The sequence below is a fragment of the Callospermophilus lateralis genome, unplaced genomic scaffold, assembly GCF_048772815.1.
Source record: "Callospermophilus lateralis isolate mCalLat2 unplaced genomic scaffold, mCalLat2.hap1 Scaffold_66, whole genome shotgun sequence".
NCBI lineage: Eukaryota > Metazoa > Chordata > Mammalia > Rodentia > Sciuridae > Callospermophilus > Callospermophilus lateralis.
This window is the reverse complement of record NW_027514882.1, coordinates 8554452-8569607: the sequence shown is the minus strand read 5'-3', so window position 1 is coordinate 8569607 and position 15156 is coordinate 8554452. Positions and strand designations below refer to the sequence as shown.

Below are 15156 nucleotides of genomic sequence, written 5' to 3'. Positions count from 1 at the left end.
AAAATTTCTTTGATGTAGTAAAGTTCTTATTTCATAATCTATCATCTTGTCATGGTAATATAGTACTTCCAAATATAAATGGAGCTCTTTTGAGATAGAAATAATTCTGCAATTATATAGTAGGGAAAGAAAAAAGATAAGCCTGGAGCTAGGTAGAGCCATGTTTAAATCCTTAATATGTTGCTTCATGGCTGGTTGGCCAGGCTATAACCTAAACTTGTTCTATTTCAGTTTGCCTCATCTGGCAAGTCAGGATGTGCACCAGTTGATGTTCTAGGCTTGGGAGAAATTAAAGACTATATTAACATACTTGAAATCACCCAAGTTCAGAAATTTCTGGGTATTTACATCACTTCCTTTTTATTTTCCAGGTCCTTGTATGCGTCCACCAATAGGCTTCAGAGAATATGCACCAGGTGTTCCACCTGGACAATGGGATTTGCCTTTTGACCCTCGTGATTTTTTTCCAGGACCTGCACCATTTAGACCTTTAGGCTCATTTGGCCCAAGAGAGTACTTCATTCCTGGTGCCCCATTACCACCTCCAACTCATGGTCCCCAAGACTATGGGCCACCACCTGCTGCAAAAGACTTAATGTCTTCAGGCTTTAAAGATGAACCTCCACCTACACCCGATTCTCAGAGTAGTGAGGGCTGTTCACAGGCCTTAAAACAGGGCCCATAAAATTAACCTCTGACACTTAGTCAGAAAGTGGACTATGAACTATTCATTGTGTTGAAGGATTATTGGCTTGAAAATATAAAAGTTTATTTTAAATGCCTTATGTTTTTAGAATGAAGCTGCCTTGGCGCAGTATACATTTGGAGCCAAAATATTTTCCCCCTAAATATCCCCCACTTAAACTAGAGTATCCTTCCAACTTTAAAACGTGCAATAAGGAATACCTTTGTTTTAGTTAATGTAGCATATACAATTGCTAAATGATTTAGAATGTCATAATTATGGACATTTCCTGTGGAAATGCTTTAAGAACATGTATTTCCATTATCCTATTTTTAGTGTATTCCAGTTGATAACAGAGAAATGGTGTTTTATAACCTTGATTTTTCTCTTTAAATATCTGGTCACAGAGACTGTTACGCTAAAAATGTTTACTCAAAGATCATAAACTTCATTTTCCTTCTTGCTGAAGTTCTTTGTTGTAATAGTTCATAAAAAATTGTTTATTAATATTTCCCAAGTGTCTGTTGATTCATTGGATCGTCATGAGACTTTGTGCCATTGGGGAAGCATGTAAACTCACTCTCAGAACTGAAGATGGTGACTTGGCAGCATATTTCCTGTTGCTCACTGTTAAGGAGGCTGGACCTTGGTCAACTGTGGACTTATACAGAGGAATTTCTTTTACTTGTGAGAAGTCTTGTGGCTCTATTTTTGTAGCACATTCATGTACTTTTTTCTAACCACTGTTCATGTGAGAATGGTTTTCTGAAAATGAGTTTACATTAGTAGCAAGAGTTGTTTGACCTGAAGTTCTACTGCTTTTGCCATTATTGCATTATAACAGTAAAATATAGGGTGGTATGTTGTGTCTATAAAAAGTAAGGAAATTAACCAACAATAAAAATTAATTTAAAAAAAAATAAGGAAATTTCTTTAAAAAAAAATGTACACACACACTCTTCTCTTTCCCATACCTTGCCACTGATTTTCAAGGAATATGATAAAAAAATTAGAAAAGTATAATCCTCTGAGAAAGAATGAATGAAACTCTAAGGCTTATAATGTCTTTAATCAGCAACTATGGGCTGAATTAAATTCTTTTTTTTAACAGATACTCAAATATATTTTATTTAAAAATCAATTAAAGCAAGTCCTGAATCTGTAACTACTGTCTTTAAAACAATGTTCCTAACAACTAGCTCTCCTCTACAGGACACAAGGCAATGCTGAAGTTACTATAACTTCTAATTTTAAAATAGCATTTAAATAAAGGTGATGTCAGCTAGGAAGATATATTTTCAAGGAAAGCCAGATTTATTTTTTTATTCAAAGCAACAGTAGTTTTCCCTCTAAAGCCTTTTTTGTATTTATTCTATTAGTAAGCTATAATGCATTCTACGTAGTTTATCTGAGCAGTTCTGAACCCACCCATAGTTGCCTCTCCTTACATCCATCTGATTGTACCACTTCTGTAGCAAAGCCCAAGGTAGCTGCCCATATACCGGTTGTGAGAGAATACTGTCCCTTGATTCAATTATACTTTTGTATCTCAAAAGTTTTAGAAGTTCTCTCCAGCAAATTGTGTTTGAGTTTAGTTACTAAAATCATTTCATTTGTGAAGCAGTAGTGTTTCAACCTGAAAGTATTACTGCTATAGTTGTAATTATTGTCCAGTGACTCATCCCCTCCCACACTAGAAAGTAAATTTAAACAACTAATTTGTGAGATACAGATTGTTTTGTGTTAATTGCTTCAAGATAAAACCACCTTTTTTGGCGGGGGAGGTTTGGTCATTCAGGTCTGAATTAAAGCTAAGCTAATGACAATGTTCAATTTAAGTTTGTTTAATGCTGATGAAAGACATTCATACAAAGCATCCTCTTTTTTTTTCATATAACCCCATTCTTTGGTGGCAGCTGGGGTTGTGGCTCAGTGGTAGAGTACTTGCCTAGCACAGGCAAGGCCCTGGGTTTAATCCTCAGCATCACATAAATAAATAGAGGTTAAAAAAAGCATTCTTATGTGAAGGATGCTAAATGTTTCTTCATATAAATTATCACTTTGAGGGGCTGGGGTTGCCTGTGAGGCACTGGGTTTGATCCTCAGCACCACATATAAATATAAAGGTACTGTGTCCATCTACAACCAAAAAAAAGGTTTTTTTTTTTTTTAAATTATCACTTTGATATACATGTTTTATAGTCTATGAAAAAACAGAGAGAACAATGTATCAGTTTTGCTACATTTTAATAGTAGATTTTAAGGGAGCAACTTCAACATCAGTAACATCAAACAAAAAGGTACTAAGTACTCCACAGGGTACAGATTGCTGCCAAGCACCTTGGAAAGCATGACATGGAGAAGATGAGGCCCTTCTCTTGAGAAGTTTACAGTCTGGAAATTTTGACTACTCAGAGTTTCAGTTGAGTGAACATTTTATTAAGGCAAATTCTTCATTTCCTAGAACTACTGTAAACTGAACTATTTTTGCACTTGTGAAATTAACCCAATCCAGATGAAAGAAAAGACTAAATTTGGTTGAGAATTCTTTCAGCCTCATATAGTTTTATTAACATTCATCTAGTAAACAAAATTGACCTAACAGACAACTGAAAAATTAAAGACTAGATGTCTTGAAGTGCAAGGGCTAAAATAACTGTTATTCTTTTTAAAAAGCAAACAGATGGTATGATTAGGGTTTACACTAGTTTAAAAATAGGCCAAGTATTGCATTCCCTTCATGCATTGTTCATTTAAAATAGTGAATATTAAAATACATGGGTTCTACATGTAACCCACAAAAAAGCTCCTCACAAAACTTTTATGTTCTGTGTATCAAATATCCACCTTGTGTACTATGAAAGATTTATTTATGTCTCATCATTAAGTTAAAAGTAATGTAAATGGTGAAATTACAATAGGCTAATGATCTGCATATTTTCATATGAATGTCAATATATCTAAATAGGAAATAAATGGCAGTTGTATCTACCTATATTTAAAAAAAATAGAATATCTTTCCAGATTTTGCATACCCATCACTTTATAAAGACAAGGTATGCAGGTTTTAAGGTTTCACTATCAGTTGTCAGAAAAACAGCAGTTGTTCCTGCAGTATCTCATTAGCATCTGACTCAATTATATTTAGATGACATGATTTAAACCCACCCAAAAATTTGTAATTATTCTGAGAGAGATGGTTTTAATGTTAACCCTAGAATCATTAATGTTAACCCTAGAAACAATAGCAATGTGATGTAGAACAACTAATCAACATGACCAAAAATATGCTTACTTTCAGAAAAACAATCTGGTCATCTGGAAAAAAATCACAGCTACAATCTGGGGGGCACTCCCCTATAAGATATTGATCTGGTCAAGGCACACTATTTCTAAGTAGAACTATCAGATAAGGGTGAATTTAGTCCAGCTCTAAGGAACAGCCTATAAGACAGACCATAACTGATCCAATTTCCTTTCAAAGCAATCTGGAACTATCCTACCCAATTCAATTCAAAAGTTTGAAGTTAATTCAAATCAAAAGACCATATTGGAGCAAAAGTGAGCAAATGTGTAAACTCTAGCACATTCTTATTGCTGTATTTTAAAGTTTGAAGATGAGCATACCTACTACAGCAGTATTGTTCCAGGAAGCAGGGTAGGAACAGTGGTAAATTAGGAAAAAGACTATTAATTGCAGAATTAATAGAAAAGTAAAAACATGTTTCAAAATCTACAATAAACCTTGTATCCAAAGGAGTCATAACAATGAGGTGCTGGACTTTAGTTCTGTGGTACAGCTTTGCAATGGACTCACTGGCCTATAGGTACGGCTCACTTCCTGCCTCCTGAAGGATGAATATGCTACCCAGAGCTATGATGGTTTCTACTGAGTGGTATAATTCACAGAAATTCCACATTACTCATGTCAGAATCATTCCTTGTGCAAAGTTTGATGTAGATGAAGATAAAGTGGTTTCTTGGTCAATAACTGCAATTTCTTTCTTTTAAAGTCAGTGGGTTTCTTGTATCTGTAACCACAATAGAAAGATAATTGTTTAAAATACTTTGATGATTGATTTACTCCAATGTTACATTCTAGATAAGAGGGACTAAGAAGAAACATGAACTAGTAACCATTAGTACAGTATGAATCCTATATGTATGTCACTTACAGTTCTATTACAATTGGCCCAGGTTTAATCTCATCCATCTCCATGAAAGCAAAACACTTGGTGCTGGTAAACCTTTTTTTAGGCTTGTAGTGTTTGAATTCAAAGAAGATAGCTGCACCTAAGAAATTAAAACAAACCACATAAGCCAGAGACTACACATTTCTTATGTGTCACCAGAAGCCTATGATTTTACAAAGTAACGTGTGTCAAACAGTCTGATGACACAACTGTTGATAACTCACTGTGGCTGTCACTCCAAGCTCTTCTACCATGTCTGAGTGACATTTCTCCATATCATTTAATTCTACAAAGTACAACAAAATTGTATAGCAAGAATGTAAGTTATGTACACAGGTAGAATCATAAACTACCAAAGAATATAAAATATTAAATACCACAAGAAAAACAGAAGTTACTTAAGTATCAGCAGTACCTATAGAAATGGTTTCAATAAGCACCTATATTACAATAGAAATTTAAAAGAGTTCCTTTGATATTTTATTTCTCTCCCTCCTGAAACCACCATGCCCAGATTGTCCTTTCCATATTCTTACAAACTAACTGCCAGTTATAGTATCTTTTTACCCAATGCATCTTATTGAAAGAAAAAAAATAATTCCTTAACTGTTAGAAAGTAATCATTAGGTTCCTAAAAGGACTTAAGGTAATTATTAGAGAACCTGCTTTCCTTAACTCTGTATTATGAGAAATACTTCCCTGTCAAATAATATTTAACCACATTATTACACAACTAGATAATGCAACTGCTAATTCTCATATTTTTTAAAAAAATTGTTGATTTGACTTTAAGTCAATATTCATAACTATGTGACATAAGATCTTGTTTTAAGTACACTATCAACACAAACCCAGATAAGTACTTTCCTTAAGAAGTCCTTAAGAAGTCAGTAACTGATAATTACAAACCTTTGGTTAATTTTTCAATATGCTTCTGGAGCTCAATGTCCACATTAAAATGAACATATTTATCTTCTTGAAGCCACAGGAGTATCTTGCACAGGAGTTAAATCTATGCCATTCAGATCTGGAGAAACAAATAAGTTTCTGCTTATGAGCATTCACATATACAGACGGAAAATCTAGAAACTGCAAAGGTTACAGTTCCTAAAGAGGCATGGAAAGAGCTGAGAGGAGATTCTCAGGCTAAGAAATTTCTATTTGGTGTGAGCAAGTATGTGAGAGTTGTTGAAGTTCATGGGGTATGTGGAGAGAAATGAATATAGACTGGATAGGAGTCCTCATGAAGGGGACAAGGAAGCCTTTACATGGCCAAGTGGACAAAACTTGATCTTCATAGTGAAGTGGTAAAAAGAACAAACATGTTTTCCTTAGGGAATAGCCCACTATATTTTTCTATGCAAAAAAAAAAAAAAATCTGGAGTATATAATTTTGCAACAATGGAGCTCTGCCACCAATTTCTAACTTTGATCAAGTATATGGCTTATTTAGAAAAGCCTTTAAACCTAACCTTATCATAATTTCCCTGTTAAGAACCAAAAATGGATGAGAACAGCCAACAAAAACCCTTTTGTTAATGAATAATTTTTCATATATATTATCTAAATTCTGGTTATACTGTTTACAACATACCCTGAATTTACAACAACCAGATGGTACGTTATATATAGTTTTAATTTTCTGGGTTTTAAAATCTCAGTTTAATGAAATTCAACAAGGACTCATTTAATAACTCCTCAGTGTTTATGTGTTATTCATTTATGTGTCTCAAAAAGCTCAAAAACAATTTAGTACATTTAATAGTTAAAAAATATTTACATAAAAATATTTCAGTTTAACATATGCAAAGGTAACTTAACATTTACAACATCATTAAATATTTTTGTGTTTTAAGTATACTTTCTGAATGAGTATGCAGTTTTACAAATGGTCTATCAAACAATGTAAATATTTTCCAGTATACTATATATTTGATAAGTGGTAACATCGGAATTTAAAAGTGTACCAGGATTAGTGCTGTGGATTATGTTCTTTAAATAAATCTTTTTCTTTGTGGTCATATTTTTCTTTTAATTAGCACTAATTAACCCATGGATCTGACTTTATTTCTGCAATTGATAAAAGTTCCTCCATTTAATTTCAGCACCGATCTGTTCCTTTGGTGCAAAACTACAGATTAAAATAAGCCATTTGTACTAATTATAGTTATTTCTGTAAAATGGTATAATTTATTCCTTAATCATATCATCATCCCACGGGATTGCTTTCAGGGCATGGATGTTATGGATGCACCCTACTTCCCTGTCCCCTGATTTTCATCTGCCTCTGTAGGACTCACCTATGTAGATACCTCAGTAGCACAGGAAGAAGAGGGGCTGAAGCAGGAGAGATGGGAAAACAGGACATGGGGCTTTGTGTAGAAAACTACACACCCATGGAAGGTGAGAAGTGCTATTGTTAATCTACATCCTGAAGGCTGTAGCTGCTGTTAAGGACAATGTGTATGTTTAGTCCGCACATTAGCTGGAATCTGAAGAGCAAAAATCTATACAAACTCAAAAGCAAGTAGGAAATATATTTTGTAAGTCTTTCAGAACTATGTTCTGTTATGATCTCTTCTAGGATTTTGCCTCATTATAGAATGCATTAAAGTAAGTTGTCACATATAAAACACCATCCCCTGTCAAAAACTTTGTCCTATATGAGAAAAAGCATAATGCAATTTGCCAGTTATTTACCCTTTACACTAACTGTAATATAGGGATCAATGCACTGTCCAGCGTCTTTCAGACCAATTTTCTCAATCCTGATAGTGAGTAATGTCATTCCCGGTTCTGATGGCAACCTTGGTAATAAAGTACCTGGCAACAGAGAAACCTCAATAAAAGTTAGCTCCACCAATAATTCAGAGTAAATACTTTGACAAACAGAAGATATAGCCTACCTCTTAAGAACTAGCTAGGCATTATGTATTTTTATTTCCAAAATTCATGAACATCTGATTTATACTTTTTTAGAAAAATATTTAATTTTACACATAATATATCTGCATTTCCCAACCATACAATCACCTTTAAGCAGAAATAATAATTTCTATAATAATAGTGTATAGTATGTATAATAAAAGTTTGTTAAAAACATCACTTGAGGAAGCCCAATTATACATAATAGTATAATATGCTCACATAATATTTATATTCCATATGTACTTCTATATTATACTCAGCATCTTAATATGAAGTGGTAGAACAAAGACAAGAAAAGCTTTTAAAATACTTGTTATTTTGTTCTAAAGTCTGAGACATTTAATATCAGAGTTGATCAATACATTCTTTCCTTTAGTTACTCCTAATAAAGAATAATTTACAATTTGATATTTATGTTTTAATTTAACTATATAGTCTAACTTCTATTCTTCATTCTATTTTGTATGATTTATTCTCAGAAATTAGTACTATACAGACTGCCATATAAAAGGGCCATTTGTATAACTGAACATTTTCCCCAAAACCAACTAAAATTTTTAAAACTAAAAACCCACCCAGAACAACATGACAACATTCACCCACCAAGAACATATGAAGAAAGAAATCAACTGTTCAGTATGTTCCCTTTTTCGAAACTACCAATAGAGGACAGATGCAAATAAGCTGATTTTAATCAAGTATGTATACAGAACCTCAAAATACATTTAACAAAAGATTTTGGTTAATGTTTTTCAAGTTTCTATTCATCAATGTGTTATGCTACTTTTAATGATGAGTTATTTGAAATAAATGAGGCAATCAACACACTATATTTGAAAATACACATTTGATTGATGGCAAATGTGGCTTGAGGAAATTTTGGGAGGTGATGGGAATGTTTTGAACTTGTATAGTGATGACAGATGCAAAACTCTATAGAGGTGTCAAAAATCAATGAATTTTATTCTTACAGAAGGGAAATGTTATGATATACAAATTATACCTCAACAATGCTGTTAAAAATGTATTACTTTCTAATTTAAACAAATATGAAGACAATACAGACAAATGCAAGAATGGGAAGGCCTGGAGGCTGCATTCCACTGTTGCATTAGCAAACCTAAATGAGCTCAGGCTGCTAGCATTAAATATATGCATAATACCTTTTATGCATCTTCTTTGATTGACAAATGAGGGTACTTTTCCAAGAGGGGCTTGTACCTGGACATCTGGGATGAACTTCAGAGAGCTAAGAAACACCTCTGAAATTTTATGAAAAATGTGAATATGTATACATTTATATTTATATACATACATATTCACATATATGTATATTATATATGAATATATGTATATTATATATGTATATTATATATGAATTCTTCTGCAGAAAAGTTCATTCTATTATGTAGTACATGGCTGTATAAATATGCTACAGTTTATGTACAAATTCTTGTGTTGATAGATATTTGAATTACTTCAACTGTTTGGATATAGTTAACAAGGCTATTATAAATACTCTTCTGAACATCTTCTGGTGCCCATAAGCACCCATTTCTGAAACAGAGGAATCACTAAGTCACCTGGCATGTTACCTCCATACCTACTATGTAACAACAATCCATTTCCCAAGGTGGTTGTGCCAATTTTTATTCCTAGCCCAAGTGCAGTAGTGTTCCCATTGCTCCACTTCCTCATTAGGTACTGTTTTCTCAGATTCTTCATGTTAGCCAATTTTGGTATAAAGAGATCAATCATTTTAATTTGCATTCCTCTGAAGATTAATAAGGTTGAGCACCTTTTTGAATAAATCAAATAAATGATTTCCTCTTTTCTGAAGTGTGTTCAAATATTTTGCTCGATTTTTTATTGAGATGTCTATCTTATTCAGCTGTAGGAGGTCTCTATTTTTTTGCTAGACAAATGTTTTACAAATAGCTTCTTAGTAGTTTTCTTTTATAAAGACTTTTTGTTGAAGTAGAGCATATACATTTTAAAATGTACAAATTGTCAGCACAGTTTGCTGAACTTTCACAAAGTGAATACACCTGTATAACTAGCATCAGATCTAGGAAAGATATGATCAGCCTCCTGGGAGTGTCCTTCCCCACACCCTATCCAATTCACTCTTCCAAAAGATAGCAACGGTTGCTAACTTCTAACACCAAGTATTAGTTTTGAATGTTAAGAATGACTTTTGTCTGCCATGGTGTCTTCTGATTATGATAAATACTTACTGCTAGTAATATCAAATTTCTTAATATCTTCCTTTACAATCAGTGCTTTTTATGTTATATTTAAGAAAACTTACCCCACTCCAAAATCATAAAGGTATTATCTTGAAAGCATTTTATTGTTTTGCCATTCACACTTAATTCTATATGTCACACAGAATTATTGTCTATGGTGTATAGTAGGAGCTTTAATTTCATTCAATTTCACATAAATACTCAATTGTCTCAGCACTACTTATTAAAAAGACTGACATTTTCCACCACTGATCTGCAGTCCCACCTCAATCATAAATCATGTGGCAATCACTTTCTGAGTTTTCTGTCTTACCGAACTGTTTATCCTCTTATCACTAATACAGTATCTTAATTCTATAGCTGTATAAAAGGTCCAGGAACTGCAATAAAAATTCAGATGAGTTTCAGAAAGAGTCTATCTTTATAAATTACTTCTTCTAATTTATGAGCTAGTATATGTCTTTACATTTTAAAAATCATAACATTTATTTAATAGAAGTTTATTTGACCTAAAAGCCTTCAGAAATAAAGACCTACAGATCCAGGGAAAACTCCTGTTTTTATGTTTATGTTCCATGAAGAATGGATGGCCATGTAGAAATGACTGGAAAGGGGGTGTGAGCTAATGGTAAAAGGCTGCCAGGGTCCTAACAAGCCCTGTCTGGTCAGATTCTTCTTGGCCTCTCTGTATAGCCTTCTTTCCTTCTGGACCTAAGGCAGGTCCTGTCTGGAATGAGGGTTTTTAAGGGAGGGGGGAAAGGAGGGTAAGGGGACAGGAAGGGAATAGCAGGGAGGGTAGAGGAAAGAGAGAGAGAGAGAGAGAGAGAGAGAGAGAGAGAGAGAGAGAGAGAGAGCTTTCTAGGTTTTATGAGAGAAGGCTTTGGGAGAGAAGAGTGAAGGACAGGAGAGCAGGAGGAGGGCAGAGGCTTTGCTTCTGAGGTTGCTTTCGGGATTCCAATCTCCTTCAGTTAGAAGTTCTCAGTAAGCCCAAACCCCACCCTTTGGGCTATCATATTTTTCCCCCTCTCCCTCCCTCCTCCTCCCTTTCTCCTTTTAAGAAGGGAATGTGTAGATCTTTCCATCTTCTAAGATCTTCTTTGATTTCTCTGTTTAGGGTTTTGTAGTTTTCATTGTATAGATCTTTGACTTCTTTCGTTGATTCTCAAGTATCTTATTTTTTTTTGAGGTTACTGTAAATGGGGCAGTTTTCCTCATTTCCTTCTCAGAGGCTTTGTCACTGATATACAGAAATGCCTTTGATTTATGGGTGTTGATTTATATCCTGCTCCTTTGCCGAATTCATTTACTATTTCTGGAAAGATCTACCTTGCTCTTGAAATAGGCAGAATTAATATTATCAAAATGACCATACTACCAAAAGCACTATATAGATTTAATGCAATTCCAATCAAAATCTCAATGGCATTCCTCATAAAAATAGAAAAAGCAATCATGGAATTCATCTGGAAAAATAAGAGACCAAGAATAGCTAAAGAAATCCTTAGCAAGAAGAGTGAAGCAGGGAGTATCGCTATATGAGACCTTAAACTATACTACAGAGCAATAGTAACAAAAACTGCATGGCATTGGCACTAAAACAGACTGGTAGACCAATGTTACAGAATTGAGGACACAGAGACTAACCCACAAAATTACAATCATCTTATTTTAGACAAAGGTGCCAAAACATGCACTGGAAAAAAGATAGCATTTTCAACAAATGGTGCTGGGAAAACTGGAAATCCATATGCAACAAAATGAAATTAAACTCATAACTCTCACCATGCACAAAACTTAACTTAAAATGGATCAAGGACCCAGGAATTAAGCCAGAGACTCTGTGTCTAACAGAAGAAAAAGGTAGGCCCTAATCTTCATCATATGGGTTAGGCCCCAACTTCCTTAATAAGACTCCTATGGCACAAGAATTAAAACCAGGAATCAATAAATGGGATGGATTCAAACGAAAAAGTTTTTTCTCAGCAAAAGAAACAATCCGTGAGGTGAACAGAGAGCCTACATCCTGGGAGAAAATCTTTACCCTTCACACATCAGATAGAGCACTAATCTCTAGGGTATATAAAGAACTCAAAAAGCTAAGCACTGAAAAAACAAGTAACCCAATCAAAAAATGGGCCAAGGACTTGAACAAACACTTCTCAGAAGAGGATATACAATCAATCAACAAATACATGAAAAAATTTTCAACATCTCTAGCAATCAGAGAAATGCAAATCAAAACTAAGATACAACTCTAATCAGAATGGCAGCTATTATGAAGACAAACAACAATAAGTGTTGGCAAGGATGTGGGGAAAAAGGCATACTCATACGTTGCTGGTGGGACTGCAAATTGGTGTAGCCAATCTGGAAAGAAGTATGGAGATTCTTTGGAAATCTGGGAATGGAACCACCATTTGACTGAGCTATTGCTCTCCTTGGACTATACTCAAAGGACTTAAAAACAACATACTACAGGGACACAGCCACATCAATGTTTATAGCAGCACAATTCACAATAGCTAAACTGTGGAGCCAACCTACATGCCATTCAGTGGATGAATGGATTTTTAAAAATGTGGCATATATACACAATGAACTTTTTTAAAAGAGAATAAAATCATGGCATTTGCAGGTAAATGGATGGCATTGGAGAAGATAATGCTAAGTGAAGTTAGCCAATCCCCAAAAAACAAATGCCAAATGTTTTCTCTGATATAAGGAGGCTCACTCATAATAGGGTAGGGAGGAGGAACATGGGATGAATAGATGGATTCTAGATAGGGAAGAGGGGAGTGAGGGAAAGGGAGGAGGCAGGGGATTAGCCTCCTAATGAATGTGGAATGAATGTGATGGACATCATTATCCAAAGTACATGTCTGAAGACACAAATTGGCTGTCAACCTACTATATATACAAACAGAGATATGAAAAATTGTGGTATATATGTGTAATAAGAATTGTAATGCAAAAAAAAAACAAGTACATGTATAACGTGAATTGGCATGAATATGCTTTATACAAAGATATAAAAAATTGTGCTCTATATGTGTAATAAGAATTGTAATACACTCCATTGTCGTGTATTTAAAAAAAATAAAATCAATAAAAGAAAAAGAAGGGAATGGGGAATGGGTAGGGAAAAACTGTGGAATGAACCCAAACTAACTTTCCAATGCACATATGTGAATATACTATAAGGAAACTCATCATTTTGAATATCTATAAGATACTAATTCTTAAAAATGTAAATAAATAGATCAGTAAAGTGGATCAAAGGGAACAGTGGGAGGGAGGATGGGGAGGGTGAAGGGACTGAATTGGAGCAAATTATATTCCATGCATTTATAATTAGTCCAAATGAATCTAATGTCAAGAATAACTATTATGAACAAATGAAAAAAAGAATAATGACTTCACTGTTTTTATAAAATGCATTCTCATAAACAATTCAATCAAGAGAAATGAAAAAAGTAAAAGAGAACGTACAATTAAACATCTCACCAACCATAACAATTATTAAGTCACTCTTCCATCTTTTTCCCTAATTTCAAGATTACTTCAGTTTCCTTTTCCTTTTGATATTCTTTTCTTTCTTTCAAAAAAGGTTTATTTTCTACATAAAATTCTTATATTTATTTTGTTGAATTTATAATAAGGTCCTTGATATTATTTAATACTACTATAAATATTATAATAGTTCATTTTCTAAGCAACTATTACTTGTTTGAGATAGAATTGATTTGTCTGTACAGATTTTATATCCAGAAACCACATTATCTTATTAATGAGTTATGAATAGGTTTTTTTTGCATATTCTCTATATATTCATAAATATGCAAATAAAGAACATCCCCCCTTTTATATTTCATTTTTCTTATCCTAGTGCAGTAGCTAGGGCTTCCAAAATAATTCTGATGAAAAGAAGTAATAGACACTCTTGTTTTGTTCAAATTCATCATTAAATGATTTTGGGCTGTAAATGTCATGTAGCCATGTTTTATCAAGTTAAGGATGTTTTTCTGTTCTTTGCCAAGAATTGTTTAAAATCAAGGCTGTATTTCAAACTTAACTGGGAACTTTTCCTGCATTGTTGACAACATTATGTAATCTTTCCCCTTAATCTGCTAATGTGAACTACCTTGATAAATTCTGCTAATAATATATTTTGAAAAATCACTCATTAGTTCATGGAGATTTTCTGAATTATTTTCTACAGCATCCTATGTATCATAGTTTATTCAGTCAATCTTCATATGGCAGTTACATTATTTCTAACTTTTTATCATTATAAAAAACACCTCAACAGAGAATCTGGTATATATGCAAGTGTTTCCCCCTCTTTTTCCTGTATTTTGCGGGTGCATCTTCAGAGTAAATTCTCAGGAATGGAATTGCTAAGGAAAAAATATGTACTTATATATTCTTAGAGAATGCTCAATTTCCCTCCAAAGGAACTGTACCATTTTTCTATTTCCACCAGTGATTAATAAGTACCTATTTCCCCTAAGACTCACCAACAGTAGCTTTAATTTATGTTTTTTATTAAAAATAAAGTTGAGTATCTTTTTATATGTTTAACGGGTATTTTTAAATGTGTGTGTGTGTATGTGTGTGTATGTGTGTGTGTGTGTGCACACACGTGCACACTCGCTCATGTTGTCTGTTCCTCTCATGTATTCCGCTTTGGTTATTACAATTAAAATTTTTCTTTATATATTAAGAATGTTGGGTTGGGATGTAGCTCAGTGGCAAAGTGTCTGCCTTGCATTTGCAAAATCCTGGATTCGACCCCTAGTTCCAAAAAAGACAGAAAAAGAACCCACCCTACCCCACCCCCCAAAACCCCCAAGAATGTTACCTCTTTTATGTCTTACCTCTTTACTACCCTTTTTTTGACAGTCAAAAGACGATTGCTTTACAGCTTTCAAAGTCATTTTGATGTTAAGATTATTTGTTTCCAAGTTGATATTAAACTTGTTGTTACTTTGGGGTGAGTCAATTTTATAACCTGTCATCATCTAGATCTTTCAGTTGAAATGGTAGGGCTGATGCTACATTCCTTACCAACAATCTTTTTGCCTGAGACTACACAGTAAGG

At 33.8% G+C, this 15156-nt stretch overlaps 1 protein-coding gene across 1 annotated transcript in view; it reads left to right on the top strand.

The window, feature by feature from the left end:
- The window catches only part of LOC143389852 (transport and Golgi organization protein 1 homolog), a 40225-nt gene extending 38692 nt beyond the window's left edge, over window positions 1–1533 (top strand). The window contains exon 28 of the mRNA XM_076842621.1: window positions 372–1533. Coding sequence (XP_076698736.1) covers window positions 372–685 — 314 coding nt within the window. The 3' untranslated portion in view covers window positions 686–1533. The remainder of the gene's footprint in view (window positions 1–371) is intronic.
- Window positions 1534–15156: the final 13623 nt, after the last annotated feature.